Source organism: Paralichthys olivaceus, chromosome 7, assembly GCF_024713975.1.
Source record: "Paralichthys olivaceus isolate ysfri-2021 chromosome 7, ASM2471397v2, whole genome shotgun sequence".
In the NCBI taxonomy this organism is placed as follows: Eukaryota; Metazoa; Chordata; class Actinopteri; order Pleuronectiformes; family Paralichthyidae; genus Paralichthys; species Paralichthys olivaceus.
This window is the reverse complement of record NC_091099.1, coordinates 18,651,473-18,669,384: the sequence shown is the minus strand read 5'-3', so window position 1 is coordinate 18,669,384 and position 17,912 is coordinate 18,651,473. Positions and strand designations below refer to the sequence as shown.

The following is a 17,912-nucleotide window of genomic DNA, read 5'->3' as shown; positions in this document are numbered from 1 at the left end:
GAATGTGTAAAATGAATTGCAAAGTAAAATATTTTTGCTCTGAAGTGGCAACTCCTCCTTTTTGCTACAAACTGGGCTATCACAGTTTATAAGGAGAACTTTACTTGCAGTAGATTTGGGGCACTAGCTAACTCCCTGGTTGACCTTTAATTAATAAACTTTTATAAAACTCCTAGCAGTAATCCAAGTACAGTAGATTCATTTGGGATTTTAGAGGGACAGACTGTCTGAAAAAAACAACAGAATTAATGGATCAATGTTTTCTGTAGCAGTTTGAGAAAATGTTCATAAGCAAATAAATAAAATTGGGAAAACTCAGAAAGTACTAAGTGGTTAAATCAATGTTTTAGAGAGGTTGAAGAAGGCCTGGTGTATCCAGGACCTTAAAAAGAAGAAGAAACTGCAATAAAGTCCCACAGTAAAGTAATTTAAAAAAGAACATTGTGCAATTACACAACTAGTTTATGTAATCCAGCATGTTTACTGATAGGTAAATAATATATGAATAAAGCACTGCTAGCTGTGTTACATTTGTCAGTCATTTATAAGCTATAACTTACAGTTTATACATTTTAATAAATAAATCCTTTGTTACGTTGTGTTACATTAAGGTTCTCAGTTCAGAAAACTCTAAGTGAGGGAATAGTTCACTCATTTTATTTTATCAATGTGGTGATTGATAAGGGGTTAATAATCAAGAAAAGGTAAAGGAAGGGGAAAATACTTTTAATATCCTAAGATTAAAAACTGAAATGTTGAATTCCACCCCACTTACATACACATATAATCTATTACATTCTTCTGTTGTTTTTCTCTTCTGAGATGAATTTAAATGTCTTAAATTACAAACTTTACTCATTCGTTTTCTTTACACCTCCACTAACACATGCACATATGTTTTTTTACAGATAATCATACGTTTGTTAAACCTGCAGATTTTTAGCTAAATATTTATAAAACCCCTACATCAGAAAGAGTACACCCACAGTAGAAGAATAATAGCTGTGGTAGTCATCATTTTTTTGAAACCCAAGAGAAAAACTCTCATCGTGTTATCAAGCAATTATTAACTTACAATTATCCTCCCCAAACTCAAGTGCTTCTTAGTCTTTGATCAAAAGTAAAAATTACCTCCTTTTCTATGGAGTTACACAGGGAGTTAAAGTATGTCCAACTTTTGCTTTAATGACTGTGTTGTGTTTGTGTGTTCAGGAGAAAGAGTCAGCAGGCAGAGAGGGAGTACGAGAAGGTAAAACACCAGCTCGAGAATCTGGAGGAGAGCGTACGTGACCGCTGCAAGAAGGAATTCACAGGTAAAAGAAGCTCGACAGGATCATAAAAGCTCCTTAAAGGATCCATGTCTCTGAGAAGCTATAAAGTAATGAAGTGCATCATAGCTCTGATTACATTTCTCTGATGCATTGCATTGCACTGCAGTGAATAAAATAAATTCTCCACGTCATGTTATTATCACTATGACAAGTAGTTTTGCAATAACCGCTATTCTTCCATAGCTGAAATTACGTTCCAGACAGACAAAAATGACGAACGGCCGGGTTCTACCTTTTTGTTTCTGTCTCGTAGACTTAATGATCGAGATGGAGGACCACACCAACGACCTGAGCGAGGGACGAATACCCTTCCTGGACTATAAGACCTACACAGACCGCGTCTTCTTCCTGCCTTCCAAAGATGGTGCCAATGATGTGATGATCACAGGGAAGCTCGACATCCCACAGGCTCGAAGGGCCATAGTGACCCAGGCACTCAACCAGTTTTCCAACCTTCTGAACTCCAAGACCTTCCTCATTAATGTAATTATACTTCACACGGTAGTTGTTTATTACTAAATGGTGATCATGGGCTCTGATAATATCTACAGAAACATATTTTACAACTGTGTTGTTGACCGATGCAAGATACTTAAAAAGCATATCAAAATGTCCCTTGTTTTCTTTTTAGTCACATCAGCAGCAGGGCTTGATGATGTCAGAGTAATTTCATTGCTTTGCACTGATCTACTCAGCTACTAGTGAATGAATCATTTTTATATTGACAATTGTTTTCAGATGATGTTTGTATTGTACATTTTGAGAGAAGTATCATGTGTTTGATGGACTCTCCATTTCCACAGAAATTAAGCCAAAATATCTCAGCCAGTGCTATAACACACTGGCTCAGTCATCAGTCAGTCTCATTTTATCACGTTTTTTAAATTATCAAATAACTAAAACTTTAAACTAAATGAACACAAACAGTAGTAATAAGAACTTTGAGAGAATTGTATATGATGTGTACTTAGACATTATAATTTGTCCCGTGTCCCATCTGCTAACGTGGAGCAGGCTCAACGCACCGCAAGTTAAGAAAATACATGCAAATAGTAAAAACTAATTAAGGATAGAACTTCATCACTTTGACAACACATGCGCTTAAAAAAAATCACAACACATGCGAATACAGAAACACGCTGCAAACAGTGAAAACAACAACGGAAATGTAGTTCAATGCTTGAACTGACTGAACCAACTGAAATCATCGCAATATTTGCTAAAATAATCACAATCGTCAAGCTCTGATACATAGTTTGTATTTTTAACTAAATGTATTCATTGATTTAATAATTTAAAGCTAAAAGTTTTACAATGTGTTTGTGGAGGTACTTCTGAAACAAAAACAGTTTTCATGATGAAGGAGTCACTCGATGCAACAAATGGCTTTTTCATGTGTCGATATGACAGTGGAGATTTACGACCTGGAGCCATAAGACTATAGTTACACGTACAGGTAATAATCCTTAAAGGCAGCAGGATAAATTCACTGTTGGTTTACGTTTTTCAGGGAGTTCTCTGATAGTAGTAAAAGGGAATAACATTACAGCCGCCTATTCTTTGTTACTTAGATAAGCTTTTATTTTAGAGGCACAAATGTGAATTTACCTGCCACAGTGGCAATGATGTGCACTACCCCTACATCTCTGTGAGCTTTCAGAATCTGTCATAAGCCCAGGCAATAATACTGTGAAGTCCTTCATATCTATTTTAAATTCAGGCTGTCCTCCCTTGAAATGAGTAGTGTGTAATGTTTTAGTTAGTGCAGTACAGTGTTAGCAGTGAGAAGCAGAAGACATGGGAGACGTGTGAAAATTCCTAATAATACTATATTACTGGCACACACATGGCCTCTGAGGTGTTAACTCTGTATGTGTGGGTGATTGCGCTTCTACTAATTGGTGTCTTTTCAAAGCCACAATATTGTACAAGGCTGAACTAAACTTACCTTGATAATTAATGTCTTCACCAGCATTGGTCTCTTGATTATTGAAGAACAATTGTGAGAGTTTCATCGGGATAATTAATTTTGCTTGTCATTTCTCTTATTGTTTCGCCTGTGTGTGTCTGTGTGTGTGTCTATGTGTGTGTGTGTGGTTTGTAGTTTATCCGTACCCTGGAGCGCAGTCATGACTTCAACGCCAGGGCCAAGGTGTACTTTGCCTCGCTGCTGACAGTGGCTCTGCATGGTAAACTGGAATACTACACCGACATCATGAGAACTCTGCTGCTGGAGCTGATGGAGGAATACGTCCACAGCAAGAATCCCAAACTCATGCTGCGCAGGTGAGTGTGGACCAAGACGATACTGGTGCAGTCACAATTAAAATGTCCATAGTAAGTTTATAGCTAATAAGTTTGGTATTATAGCAACAGCATCCGTTTTTCCACAGTAATGGTAATATAGGCCTAGTGGGTCAGTTTTTTCTGGTGAAAAATCTCATCTACAATATATAATAGCACACAATTCATGCTCATTCATTCTCCCCAAAGGATCCTGCACTTATTTTTGATTTGAGTACACTTGTATTTTTCAAAGTTCAAGATCCAAACTAAAACTTTTAGTTTTCAAAATTTAGTTTTCCATTTACGAATTCTGCAAACATGAGTGTAAATTCTTCTTGTTTAGTCCCTTTTACCCTGAGATGGAGAGATGTCCTCTTTTCTTAGCTCTGTATTTAGAATCACAGCATGTCTGAATGCTGGCACTGTAATGATCAGTTTCGGAGAACTGAGATTCAGATCAAGATGTGCTGAGATATTTCTTTCTGTTGCCATGTTGTCTGTTGATTTTATTTCACTGAATACTGTAGTTCCCAGTCCAGAGCCAGAAGACTGCTTGATCTATTCCAATCTTCCTCCTTCTGTTTCTCCTTCTGTTTTTTTTCCCACTTTGGAATCAATAACCATAAATGGTTGGATAATTTTTATTTTGCTATCCTACATCATCATTCTATTCATTTTCTCATTCTTTAATTTTTTAACCAATGGGACCTTGATTAAAAATTAGTTTTAGCTCATTATATTTTTGGATTTCCGTGAATACACAAGTCCTTTTATACTGGTTTTCTTTGAGCTACGTTAGAGCATGATCCTGCAGCAGGGTGATTGTTAAAACAATTTTCATTAACAAAACTATCACCTACCACACTTGAGCCAACATTTAACATGTTTCAGATTCTATTTATAATAATGGCCCCTTTCACATAGAGTAGAGATCAATTGTTAGAGTAGACGAAGATGTAGAATTGGAAAGACAACCAGATTCAAGAACTTTTGGTGATGCATGCCAGCGGTGCCGATGTGCTGTACACAAATATACGTGATCTCCACAGGAGTATTAATATATTACATCCTGCCTTCCGAGCCCCCCCTCACCTGTGTGCTCCTGAGATTTTTATGTTGTTGTGAACGCGTCTGAACGGAGATTTTCCTGCTGCGTTGAAAGGAAAACTCTGGAGAATGCCTGGACCCAATTGTGGACATTATCTCTATAAAATATATATAACTGTATAGATAATCTATAAAAAAAATGACTGTCTAATTTCCTTTAGAAAAGAATGACCACAATTTTTTTGTGCTCTTTGTTTTTACTGGACTGTCTTCCCTGTAATGATCATGTCAAGGTCAGATCATCTGCTGATGGCTGCCTCACCCACCCCCCCCCCCCAGCAGGACCCACTTGTGCGACAGTACAGTCGCTCATCACTTGCCGGGGGGGGTTATGTGATCTGAACTGTCGGCTATGCCTAGGCACACTGTGACTGGCTGTTATGCAAGTACACATCTTAATTATCCCCCAATGGAGAGGCTCATTATGCTGATTAGGCCATTGTGCCAACAGAGGCCCCCTTATATACAAGACATCTAATTAGGCATGCTAACAGCTAACAATAGGAGCCACCAGTGGATATCTGACATTAGGATGGGCGATCTGTCAAGTTCCCACTGACATGAGTGGTGAAATAAAATATCATGACATTGACAAGCTGTGCAGAAATTACTGGTTTATGTTGATGAAGGCAGCACTGGCACCAGAAAGTAGTGTCTGAATCGTCTAAGAGGAGAGAATGACACCTGATACCTTCAGTGGTACATTTCTTTGCTTATATGTTCAGTGGCATTATGTGAAAATAACAATTGAACTTGTCACTTTAATTTCTTGGATTTACTAATTAAATGTTGTCTGCTCTGCACTACTTCTTCAATGCAGAATTATTGCACCAACATTATTCACTTTAGTCTGACATTGACAAAAACTGCTCATTGTGTGTTTTCCAGGTCAGAGACAGTGGTGGAAAGAATGCTGTGTAACTGGATGTCCATCTGCCTTTACCAGTTCTTGAAGGTAACATGGATTTTTTGGTCACTTTTTCACACTTTTTTACAAAAAGGGCAATTATAAATGTTCTCATTGACAGTAGGGGACTTTGCCTTTTTCCCCGGATGCGTCATGTTTGATGTCACGAGCAAACTGACAACTGACTCTCACCTAGCTGCCTTGCCAAATCAGCATGTTCATCCCGGAGTCATGTTTGCATCACTGCCGGTCGGAGCAGGAGCCAATATAAACCTGTGTCTAGTTATATGACCCAGGAGTGAAAGACAATTTTATTTATTCCCATTGCAGACAAATCCAGATGTTAGTGGGTTTTGTGCGGTTGTCAGTGTAAAAATTTAATTTCATATCATGAGTTTCAAAGAATATTTAATGAATGGGAAATAATTAATTGTGTATTTTTTTAGCTCAGTTGTGAAGTAATTTTTCAAGCAAAAATACCAAGAGTTCGATTGTCCCAGCTCCTTATCTGTGATGTTTCTGTTTGATTTTTATTTCATACATTTTTATAAATGGCCTAATTTTTTGTTTTTGTTTGGTTGCTTGGATAAAACAAGATATTTGATGACAACATGCCAGGGTCTAGGACACTGTGATGAACACTTTTAATGTTTTCCGATGTTATATAATAAACCAGGGATGATTGTTTGTTGCAGCTGTAATCATAACTATAAAAGATGTTGAACTTTATTAATAATAGAATAATGCATCTAATGACATGCTACAGCTCTAAACCATGGGCTCAGCTTAAGGATTTGACCATTCCTGTCATTAGTGGTCCTATTGATCATTTATCTCTCTTCTAAACTGCTAATGACAACAATTAAGTTCTTGACAACACCAGTGGCACCTTCTAAATGGCTTTGTGTGTTTGTGTGTGTCTGTATCAGGACTCTGCAGGCGAACCCTTGTACAAACTGTTCCGAGCCATCAAGCACCAGATCGAGAAAGGGCCTGTGGACGCCAGAGTGAAGAAAGCCAAGTACACCCTCAACGACACAGGCCTGTTGGGCGACGATGTAGAGTACTGCGTCCTGGTGAGATGGACACACACACACACACACACACACACACCCACACACACTCACACTCACACACACACACACACACACTGAGCACACATTCAAAAACACACACTCACACATAAGATCTGGAGTCAAGAAAAATTGCACACACTGCTTTGTGATTGCATGGTGTTTTGTGCCTGGTGAGCAACACAAACACACACACACACACACAGTTGCTATGGTAACCACCCCAAAAAAAAAAATGTAAAAGCCCCAGGCGACTGCCCGCTTTTGTGTGACATCCATTTTCAGTGTCAGTGTTCTCGGCATGAAAACGACACCGGCAACACATTCCAATATAGCAGCGAAATGCATGGCTTAGGTTGAAAATACTACAAGTTGCTACAACTAAAGAGGACAAGCCACCACCTCAATGCTTCCTCAACCCTTCCTGACCCGCAACTGCTCTGTATCCATTCGGGCAGCTTTTAGGAGCAAGAAAAAAGCCTGTGTCTCGCTTTGGTATTGTGTTTCAATAATGGAAGCTAATTTGAACACAGCTGTTTTCTGTTAAAGTCAGCACAAATAAAAAGACCCAAGGGTAATGGTGATGTCGAGCACAATTATCAAATTAGCCCGAATTACACGTCTCCCGTCGTGATGGATCGCCGTCTCTGATTGAATTACAAAGGGAGGAAAAAAACGCGATGAGCTACATTTCACGGGCGGCATTTCCTATTGGCTTTAATTCACAGAGTACCTCTCTCATTCACTTTGAATACAGACAGGCTTATGAGACTGCTGTAGCGATCGGCTCGCCTGCTCCCCCTCTTTGAATCTGTCGAGTGGTCAGTTAGTTATTTCTGACAGAGTGACTGAGTGTGGGAGGTGAGTCCGGTCACAGAGTTCTCCCACTGAGCCTTGGTCATTAGCTGGCCAAGGTGACAGAAGTCCTCCCCTCCCTTAGCAGGGCGCCCCCCCCCAGGTGTCACTGCAGTGTGTGTTTGTGTGTGTGTGCTCACAGAAACCGGGTTACCATGGCGACAACATCCGGATAGCGCTTGGTGTATATGTGGGTGTATGTGTGCGGGTGGGTGACTGGGTGCTCTGGCCATGTTTTAATAGCTTTGCATATTTGTCCTTCGTGTACTTAGGTGCATGTGAACTGCACACGTTAACACTCTGAATGTGTTTTTGTGTGGTGTTTCTCTAGACGTTGCAAGTCCTTGTGCACGGTGAGGGTCCAGATGTGACGCCCGTCAAGGTGCTGAACTGTGACACCATCTCGCAGGTGAAGGAGAAGATCATAGAGCAGGTGTACAGGAACCTGCCGTATTCCCAGCGGCCCAAGGTCGACAGCGTCACTCTGGGTGAGTAAATAAAGAGTCGCCTCAGAGGAGGATAAATCAAAGCAGAAACCATCCAGTAATCTAATGTTTTCAGGGCAACAATCTCAAAGGAGAAGCTTTGAATGCCCTTAGAATTAAATTAGTTCATGTAATTATCTAAATAAATTATTGATTATTTAATTTCATAGATTATTTTAAAGATCTCCCACTCTGTCTCTGTTGGTGGAATATAAAATTCCCTTTTCTAGGTTGAACGTTCAGTGTCAGCAACATGAAGAAAGCCTTCATCCCAAAACAAAGTTTCTCTCACTACTGTAGTCAGAAACCTTGGGGACTGACTTGAAAGGCTAAAGCTCTATAGACATTTTTCAACATCAAAGTAATTTTTATTCCCACGCACGCTGTAGATCTCATTTCTTTATACATTTTAGATAAGCAGAGATCTGTTTGCTTTCATGGCGAATCCCAAAGATAACCCCCTTTTCACACTGTATGTCACAGATGGCGTCGAGCTCAGGTTTGCTGTGGTGTCATTTTTCTAAATAGGAAAAAAATGGCAGGGTGCAAATCACAGTTTAGAATTAGATTTTAAATTATTCAGAAAACACTGATGCGTCAGTTCTTCACCTATAATCAACTCAAGTGTGTCACTAAATCCAGAGAGAGAGAGAGAAATTTAAACCCACATTATTATTGGATACCCTCAGGGTAATGGTGATCTATGAGGAAATAAATGTAATCAATATTGGAAAACATCTAGCAGAAAGTTGAATTTCTTTGATTGACTTTCCCAACAGAGTGGCGCCCCGGTTCAACAGGGCAGATTTTGTCAGATCTGGACTTGACTTCCCAAAAAGAGGGCAGGTGGAAACGCATCAACACTCTGGCACACTATAACGTGAGTATCTGTGGAATTTCAGTGTCTCGATGCAACATATATTAAAAAAAGAGAGCTGAAAATAGCAGAGGATGTGACTAAGTGCAGGGGGAAATGAATAAGTGGATGTGGGCGTGTGGATGTGGTCGCCTATTTTCACTTCATTTCAGTCTTGTGTCACAGTGTTTCTGTGTGTCATCTGTCTGCTGCATTTCTCAATATACCAGCGCTCACCACATGGTTTTTCTCAATTCCCATCATGGTTTTTGACAAATTTATAAAATTTTAATTTTTGACACATATATGGACATTTATATATCCATGAGTCAAATCAATGTGCATACACACGTATTGTAAGTATGTGAAAACGTGATCCTGTGCAAAGGTAAATCTGATCGTGCTCACAAATCAAATCCCTCTGAAAACCACTTTTCCTTCACTTTTCACCTCAGCAGATCAGCAACACGCTTAAAATTTTAATTCCTCACGAGCAGGCAGTTGAAAGTGCCTGGTCTTGGTTTGCTCTTGTCAGCTCACAATGGCGACAGAACACCACTTAATCTTTTTGTCACAGTATTGATCCTCGGAAAATCAAGGTCACTCTCAAATATCCTCTTCTTGTCCTGCCTTTCGGCCAGTTAAATCCCCCTCTCTCAGAGGTGCCGTGCTTTCTTTCATTCTGCCTGCCGATGTCTTGTGGTTGTTCTTTAGAGCCGTGCTGCCACAGATTCACTGCCTGTGTCAGAGTAGTGCTAATCACAGTATTTGTGGGGTCAATAATGGGTTGACGCCAAAGAAAATGGCCTCTAAATACCCCCATAAAGACCCAGTGTTGCTGTCTACTCGATTGGATTGATTATGAATTAGTTGTGGGGCACTGGAAAAGGCTGCAGACCTCAGTCACGCTTTCTATTGAATTCAGTATGTGTGAAGTGTTTATTGTCGCGTGTATTGTCCAACAAAAGACTGTAATGTGCATTTCAGGTGCGAGATAATGCCACATTAGTCTTGTCCAAGGTGCTCCACACTCAGCAGAACTATGACCAGAACCAGGAGAACCATGAAGAACGTAAGTGTCTCCTCACACACACACATTCTGCACATAAACACACACTTGTTGAAGCCAAAATAGCCCAGATTAGATGTGTACTTGAGAATATAATTCTTGCCTTTGTTTCCTTTCTCTAGGGCTTTTGTCAACATCCCCACTTTCATTTAAGATGATAAAACATGTTGTTTTATGTAGCACACTGAGATTTTCTGCTAAAATAAAATGCACTTTTATCTCCAGCCTTTTTATATGCATTTCAGAACAGATGATTGTTAACTTGTACTTGCATATTCTCTCTGCATTGAAATTCAGGGTTATCAGGGTACATCCTCTAGTCTTTTTTCATCATTTGAATATTTTGTTTAAGGGTGTGCATGAATAAATAAGGAGCAGCATTATTAGAAGGAAAGTTTAAAAAGTGTTTTCCTACTCCTCGCAGGAAATGCTCTGCTGGAAGATGACAAGGTGTTTCATTTGGTGAGGCCGGCGGACGAACTGGATGAGATCAAATCTAAACGAGGGAGCATAAAGGACAAGTCGATGACCAAAGCTATTACAGAGATCTATCTAACGCGGCTCCTTTCTGTCAAGGTACAAAGACAGAGTTGTTTATTCAATCTGAATAAATTTGTTATGGTTTATTCAAGGTAGTAACAATTTTTTTGCTTTTTCGTGAAGGGCTTTCAGTTAAAAAGACGCATTTAATTGATGGCTTCTTGCTAAGGACAGGACTTGATAGGCAGAAAATGCTTTGAATATCTTCTCCCCCCCTTGGGTGTAAATAGCTATGTACTGTATGTCTCAGGACATTAATATTTCTGGCTCACAGTCTTTGTGGCCTCTTTCAGGGAACGCTGCAGCAGTTTGTGGATGACTTCTTCCGCAGCGTGCTATGCTCCGGGGCAGTGGTGCCACCGGCTGTCAAATATTTCTTTGACTTCCTGGACGAGCAGGCGCTGAAACACAACAATGTGGATGAGGAGACCATCCACATTTGGAAGACTAATAGGTAACAGTAGAGCATGTCTGCATAAACATCAGAGTCAGAGTTCAATTTGTATGTGCAATGGAAGAACACATCGTCTTACTTGAGTAAATGTTTTATTCAACAAAGTAAATGTACAAATGTATTTTCAGCAAAAAGTAAAATCACTCCCTCTATAGAAACATTCCCCCTGTGACTTATATTAATAGATATTGAAATGTTTGGTTAATGCATCTGTTACGCCCCACGATTATGTGGCTCTATGAGGCGAACATGTAAAATCACTGACTACCACTGATGCGCTGATGGCCTTTAAAACCGCAGAACCATGGGATTTATTATCATCAAACGACACAATACACACAATGTTATAATCCCATGCTGAGGCCCAGCAGTCCCCACACTGGAAGCCTCCCTTCTGATCCTGACACAGGACTTTTTAAAGAACCTCAATCCACTGGCCAGGTGCACCTCATTGATGACCGATTGGTTTAATCAGGGTAGAGCTAGAGGAGAGACAAGAGAAAATCAGGGACACAGAACAGGAAACACATCCAGCCGTAACAGCATCAATGCACAAGTATCATTTTATTGTTGCAGCTGATGAAGGTGGAGGTAGTTATAGTAATTCTCAGCACTTCAGTTGATTAGAGCAGTCTGTCCTTACCTTGGGGTCAGGTCACTTGTGAGATGAATACATTTTCTGGACTTTTCTCTAAGTTTTGATTTAATATTTGATCATTTTACTTTAAGTCTCTTAACCCTTTACTTCTTTAAGAGTCATACTCGGCTAATGCACCCACAAGGTGGGCAGGACCATTTAATTCATCATCACTACACCTGGCATTCAACTGGATGGGGAATTTTGACAGACTTCTATCACAGAACAAAAACTCAAGAGCATCCGAAAGCAGATGTTTCATTAGCACAGAGGAGCAGCGTGAGAGTGTGCAGAAGAGCTGGAGCTGGAGTGCAAATCTAAGTACAGTGTACAAGCAGGGGCTAATGGCATGAGAGTGCAGGGTTTTGAGTGCAAGCATTTAAAAATCTGAAAAGTAAAATGAATAAGTCCTGCTCTCTAACTGTAGACCACTCTCGTGAATAGAGTTAGGAAAACACCCACCATATTTCTCGAGCTAGAGTATAAAGCTGTCTTATCCAAGTCCTGACAATAGATGCGCTTGACCAATCATGAGTCAGTGTCAGCCATCAATCATGATGTTTCACCCAGATTTTAAAAAGAAAAACTAGCACGAAGACACTTTAGGTTACATTTTTTTGGGAGCAGTCATGTCGTCTGGCATGCCACTGGTTTGATCTTTAACCCTGTTTTATTTTAATAAACAGTCGGAAATGTGGCCAGTAGCCAAATGAAGTGAAAAAAACACTGTTTGCCTCTGGAATGTAGTATAAAAAAGAAGCCTCAGACAAGTAAAAGTATCTCAAATTTGTATTCGAGTACAGTACTTGAGTAAATGTACTCAGATTACCCAACACATGTAGCTATCTGAGTCTGACCTACCCCCAAATCCCCCTGCCGCAGATACAGTAACTTTCCAAGAAATAAAACTTACTTATCCAAGAAAGAGTTGAATACAAATGTACAATTTCAGCTCACTTAGTTTGCATTTGCAATCCCCCTGCTCCCATGTGACATTTAAGTGCATAAATTAGTGTCACGTCGGCTGAGGCTCAAGAATACAAGATGGTGTGTTGCATGTAGATGCCAGTGATTGACGTAAGGCTAGCAAGAGAGCACCCACACAAGGACAGGAGTAGAGCGATTTAATTACTTACTGCACTCCACGCCACATTCTGCATCCACCCGTTCTGTTTATCAAATCAAGTGAGGGCCATGTATTAAATATGAGTGTGTGTGCATAAGGCATAACAACAAACAAACATGGTAATTATGTCCCAAGCTAATTTAATTCTGTGATTATAGAAACATTGCTATTTTTATGCTCCTATTGTATCCTCTCTGCAGCCTTCCCCCGGAGATATTACCAAACCAAGTATGAATTTTACACGGTGTGCGCTTCACGTCTCAGATGGCAGGGCATTGGCACTGATCGGGGGGAGTTTTTTGTGGAAACTGCTGTATTTGGGGCGTTCTTTTGAATTCTCGAGCTGATGCCAGGTTGCAAAGAAAAAGCTTGTGTTTTCCTGCTCCGAAGGGGAAAACTGAGCGAGTGCTTAAGCGCTACTTTATGTAGTTGGTCCTTTTAGGTTGTTAGGCTGCAAAGGAACATAAAAGGTTTGGCTGTTATTTTAGAGTTTCTAATCACTGTTCATTGAACTCGACTGTTGCTCGCTGCAGATCCTTTCAGTTAGTGAGAGAAAAGTTTTCTGAGGCTATTCTCTTCTCTTCTATTTTCATTGAACTGCAATAATTCTCACGAGGTCAGTACTTTATAAAATGGTAAAATAAACTGACACTCAAGAGTATTGTTCCGAATAAACTGACATCTACAAGAAAAGGCTTTCTTCCATGCCTGTTATTATCTTGAACTGAACATAATCGCACCTCAGGCAAGTGCTCTGACATATTAAAATACCTCCCAACTCCTATGAATTCGTACGTAGATGTAATGCGGCTGATGAGATTTTCTCTCATTCTGAAGCAATAATAATAATGATGATAAGAACCCAGCTGATGGACTGATTCCTCCCTCTGTACAGCCTTCCTCTGCGGTTCTGGGTGAACATCCTCAAGAATCCCCACTTCATCTTCGACGTCCACGTGTCCGAGGTGGTGGACGCCTCGCTCTCCGTCATCGCCCAGACATTCATGGACGCCTGCACCAAGAGCGAACACAAACTCAGCCGGGTGTGTGAATGTGGGAAGGAGGAGAGGGTGGGGGTGGAAGAGCGAGATGCTCTGAAGACGGGAGAAAAGATGAAGATTAGGACAAAGTGGATCACATGACAAGTAAAAAAGAAGGGATGTTTGATCTAAATTGTTTTCTCTTTTGTATCCCCTTTTGTCTGCAGGACTCTCCAAGTAACAAACTACTCTATGCAAAGGAGATCTCCACCTACAAGAAAATGGTGGATGAGTAAGTCCTGACACCACTTTACACTTAACTTTCGATCAGTTGTCAGTTGCAAATGCTTCTTTTAAAAGATTTGTCAATAACAATTACATAATCACCACCTCTTGCTTTCTGTGTGTCTGTCTGTGTCTGTTTGTGTGTGTGCGTGTGTGTGTGTGTACAGTTATTATAAGGGCATTAGGCAGATGATACCCGTCAGTGACCAGGACATGAACACTCATCTGGCTGAGGTGTCACGGGTGAGAAATACCATTTCAGTTTTTCCCGGCTATTAAAGATACATCCACAACACTTCACTACTGGTTGCTTTGGCAACCATACGTTTTTAATGGAGTGAATTCTCCTTTTTAAATTTAAGCTGCAGATTGTGGCACCAGTTCTCTCCAACATCATAATTGCTTACAGTGTACGTGCAACATAGCACAATTTTAAGCTTGTTGAAATGGCCCAAATGCACCTTGGGAGTCATAGTCAACTCTTACCTTGAAGTTGATGCGTCCGCAAGCTATTGCTTTGAATCCCTTGGTCATGGGAAGGCAATTTGAATTTAATCCAGAAATGGAGAACTCAGCCATTAACGATGAAATGTACTATATAGAGGCAATGACTGAACATAAATACATTTTGCTCACAGGCCTGAAAATTAATGAACCCAAAATAAAAAGGCTACTGTACATAAACCCACTTTAATTAGATTCAATTCTCAGTCTGCTCCAAAAGGTAACTCTATAACCTTTAATGAACAAAAAGTCAGAATTAACATATAAGGTACTGAACCAAAGATTCAGAGGCACAATTAAAATATATGTAAATTTCACATTCTTTTTCGCCACCCTTCAGAAAGTCTGGAACCAGGTTGACAACAAGATGAACAAGATTAATAGTGACCATAAACATTTGATTCAGAGCAAAAATAATATAGAAAAATGGAAAAAAAGGCAAAGAAGAATTTAACCTCGTTATTAATATAATGTTGCAATATATTGTATTTTGCGTCTTGTTCTTATATAGGCTTCCATGTAGTGTACAGTATAGTAACCGTTTATAATAAGGTTACTAGTACAGAAACCTTGTGTCACTATTACACCTAAGGATTGTGGGTAGTGTAGCACTTCTGCTTGACATCCCAAATAATAATGTTTTTCTTAAAACGCAATTGATTTTATATAAACTTGTGGCTTCTACAGGAGCGTATAACATTGTTGGACAGTCTCGTAGCTTGTGGTACGTCTACCTTGTATGGTGACATTGTGATAGCTGATAATCAAAATCTCTATTTAGAAAATGAATGGACTTTGTTGTTGTACTCCTAAAATACTAAAGACAGACAGAATCAGGAGACCTCTGGCTGTTAATCAGGGTTGTGTGAAGTCTGAGCTTGGTTCAGACCAAATCACACCTGAAGGCGCTACTGAGGCTAAAGCGTCCCATGTGTAGGAGCGTATATTTTTAAAAAGTTAAACAGCTTTTGCTGGAAAAACTCTAATCATAAACAGTGTATTATATCATGAGGAGTCAATATTTATTTTCATTTCCGTTCTCCCTTTACAAGCAGATTTATTTTAAGCCAAATGCTCATTCAACTCTTTGCTGTTTTAATGTTTTATTGTCTTTAACATTTCAACTGTCATTTATGTTTTGCAGTCTCACACAGACAAACTGAACACACAGGTGGCTCTCCATCAGCTTTACCAGTACGCCAGCAAATACTATGACGGGGTAAGAGGACCTTCTCTTTCCTATTGCACCCAAAGGAGCCTCTTCCACTGAATGCACTACTGCCCACTATATTATTGCTTTTTCCTTTTTTCCCCCTCTCTCCTCACTCTTGATATGCCAGAAGAGTGATTGTATGAAATTTTAATTGAAAGCATTTCTGTGGGATGTGAATTGGAAAATTGCTCGGGGAATTGATTTTTAAGCGTCCATTGTGCGCTGCCACTTGAGGTCACAAAAAGGGGATAAACAAAACTTAATGAACAAGTTGGATAAACAAATGGGGCTGTCAGTCTCCCCTAAGTGGGGCTCACAAACAATAACAGCTCATATGACGTGACTGTAGATGTCAAATAACGCTGTCCTCTCCTCCCACTCTCCACCCCTTCTTTTCTTCCTCTTTTTCCTGTGCTAATTCTCTGTCCATCCGCCACAAATTCTTCATCTCTGTCTTCCCCTTTGCTTTACTGCGACTTCCAACTTCTCCCTCATTGCCCTCGATGTCTGTCCTTTCTCGCTTTCCTCCTGCTTTCAGATCATCGCATCTCTAGACGAGGATCCAGCTGCCCAGAGTAAACAGCTGACCCTGCGGCTCCAGCAGATAGCGGCCGCCCTGGAAAACAAAGTGACTGATCTCTAACCCAACCCTCATGTGGAGGGAAGGAGGGTGGGAGGGGAATAGTAGGATACTGCCAGTGACTACAGGGGCTTATTTCTTCTTTAAAAAAAAATCTTTGAAATAAGGAAAGGTGAGAAGGGACTCGTGTACTGCAGGTGTGTACATCGTACAACTTGGCCCTGGGACAACTTTCTGTATTGCGGAGTAACAGGGACTAATGGAAAGCAGATAAAGGGGAAGAAAATGATGGGTTACACTGTTATAGGTACGCCTTAAAGCTAACTTGCCAAACCTTAAAGGTCTGCGCGCTCACTCATGCTTCACTGAATATTGCTCCCATAATGCAGTGCGGGAGACCTCTCTCTCTGAGAATTAAGCCCCTCTGTGGAGCACTGGCACAGGAGATAATCAGATGTTCAATTTCTTTCTGTGTAGAAAAAAGGTTTTAAGAATTGTATTATATATTTTTTTTAATCGTGCAGTCTTTATGCGGAAAGCTTTATAAGGAAAAAAAATTATCTTTTTAAATTGATCATATTGTGGTGCGGATATGTTTTTATTAGCCTGTGTGCGTAGATGTCTGTGTGGAGTGCAACATGTGAACAAGAGCGTGGTTTGCTGAACATGAGTGTGTGTTCGCATGGATTTTAAGTGTGTAAGTGTGTGGGAATGCGTGTGCACACACAGGATGCCTACAGTCGGGCGTGAGGGCGAAGAGACGCCTGCTTTCTGTCATTTTATCCCCAGTACCCAGTGACACACTGGAGCCTGTGCTCTGACCTCTCTGAGCTTTTTGACAGAGACCAAAGGGTCCTCATAAGGACAGTGTACATGGCTACATTCAACAATGACAGAGTCCTTATGAGGACACTGGCTTTCATATGAGCCTGCACAGTTCTACATGAACCAGGGTTCAAATTAGGACACTGGTTCATCCAGAAATGTACACGCTGATTTGAAAGCCAGGTCACCAGTAGCTCCAGAAACATTCTAGTTAAACTCTTTACATTAGCTCAGATTTCGCTTCAAACTGGACTCGCCAATTTGTGCTTATGGAAATCAATAACAGCACAGTCTGTCTCCCTTTATTGTACAGTGCCATGATACATTCCACTTCAACTAAAGCACACAGGGGAAGTTTTTTATAGACATTTCATTCAAATGACTGTTTTCAGACATCTTTCTTTGCTGTTAAACTTTTTTTTTTTAAGTGTCAGCAAGAAGCAACTCTTGTCACCATATTAGTCCGGCAATAATGTCAGAAAAACCATGAGCCACATTCAACTGTTGCATTAGCTTACTTAATGTATTCACATACAGTGGTGATTTTAGCAATATGTTATGTGATTTTCCAAACTGATTGATGCATTTGTTAGTGTTCCCGATTTTAGTGCCATTTGTTTTTTAGTATTATTATCCTTGTAATGCTCCAAATAGTCATCAAGCATTCTGCCTCTGAAGCTACAAAAGAGCCTGTTGCATATGATGTTAATAATCTGCCATCTGAGATGCAGTTGGTACTTAAATGGAACGTTTTTGAACAAATCACGCTGGTTTTAGCCTTTGTATGTGTTGTCAGGGG

At 40.1% G+C, this 17,912-nt stretch overlaps 1 protein-coding gene across 6 annotated transcripts in view; it reads left to right on the top strand.

The window, feature by feature from the left end:
• plxnb2b (plexin b2b) overlaps positions 1-17,912 on the top strand; it is a 127,497-nt gene extending 109,585 nt beyond the window's left edge. For all 6 annotated transcript variants that reach the window (XM_069528163.1, XM_069528165.1, XM_020079062.2 and 3 more), the window contains 15 exons: positions 1,213-1,313; positions 1,585-1,814; positions 3,436-3,617; positions 5,613-5,679; positions 6,561-6,707; positions 7,891-8,047; positions 8,824-8,924; positions 9,888-9,972; positions 10,394-10,545; positions 10,803-10,963; positions 13,622-13,769; positions 13,934-13,998; positions 14,159-14,234; positions 15,640-15,714; positions 16,247-17,912. In XM_069528163.1, the coding sequence (XP_069384264.1) occupies positions 1,213-1,313; positions 1,585-1,814; positions 3,436-3,617; positions 5,613-5,679; positions 6,561-6,707; positions 7,891-8,047; positions 8,824-8,924; positions 9,888-9,972; positions 10,394-10,545; positions 10,803-10,963; positions 13,622-13,769; positions 13,934-13,998; positions 14,159-14,234; positions 15,640-15,714; positions 16,247-16,351 (1,852 nt within the window). In that variant the 3' untranslated portion in view covers positions 16,352-17,912. The remainder of the gene's footprint in view (positions 1-1,212; positions 1,314-1,584; positions 1,815-3,435; positions 3,618-5,612; positions 5,680-6,560; positions 6,708-7,890; positions 8,048-8,823; positions 8,925-9,887; positions 9,973-10,393; positions 10,546-10,802; positions 10,964-13,621; positions 13,770-13,933; positions 13,999-14,158; positions 14,235-15,639; positions 15,715-16,246) is intronic.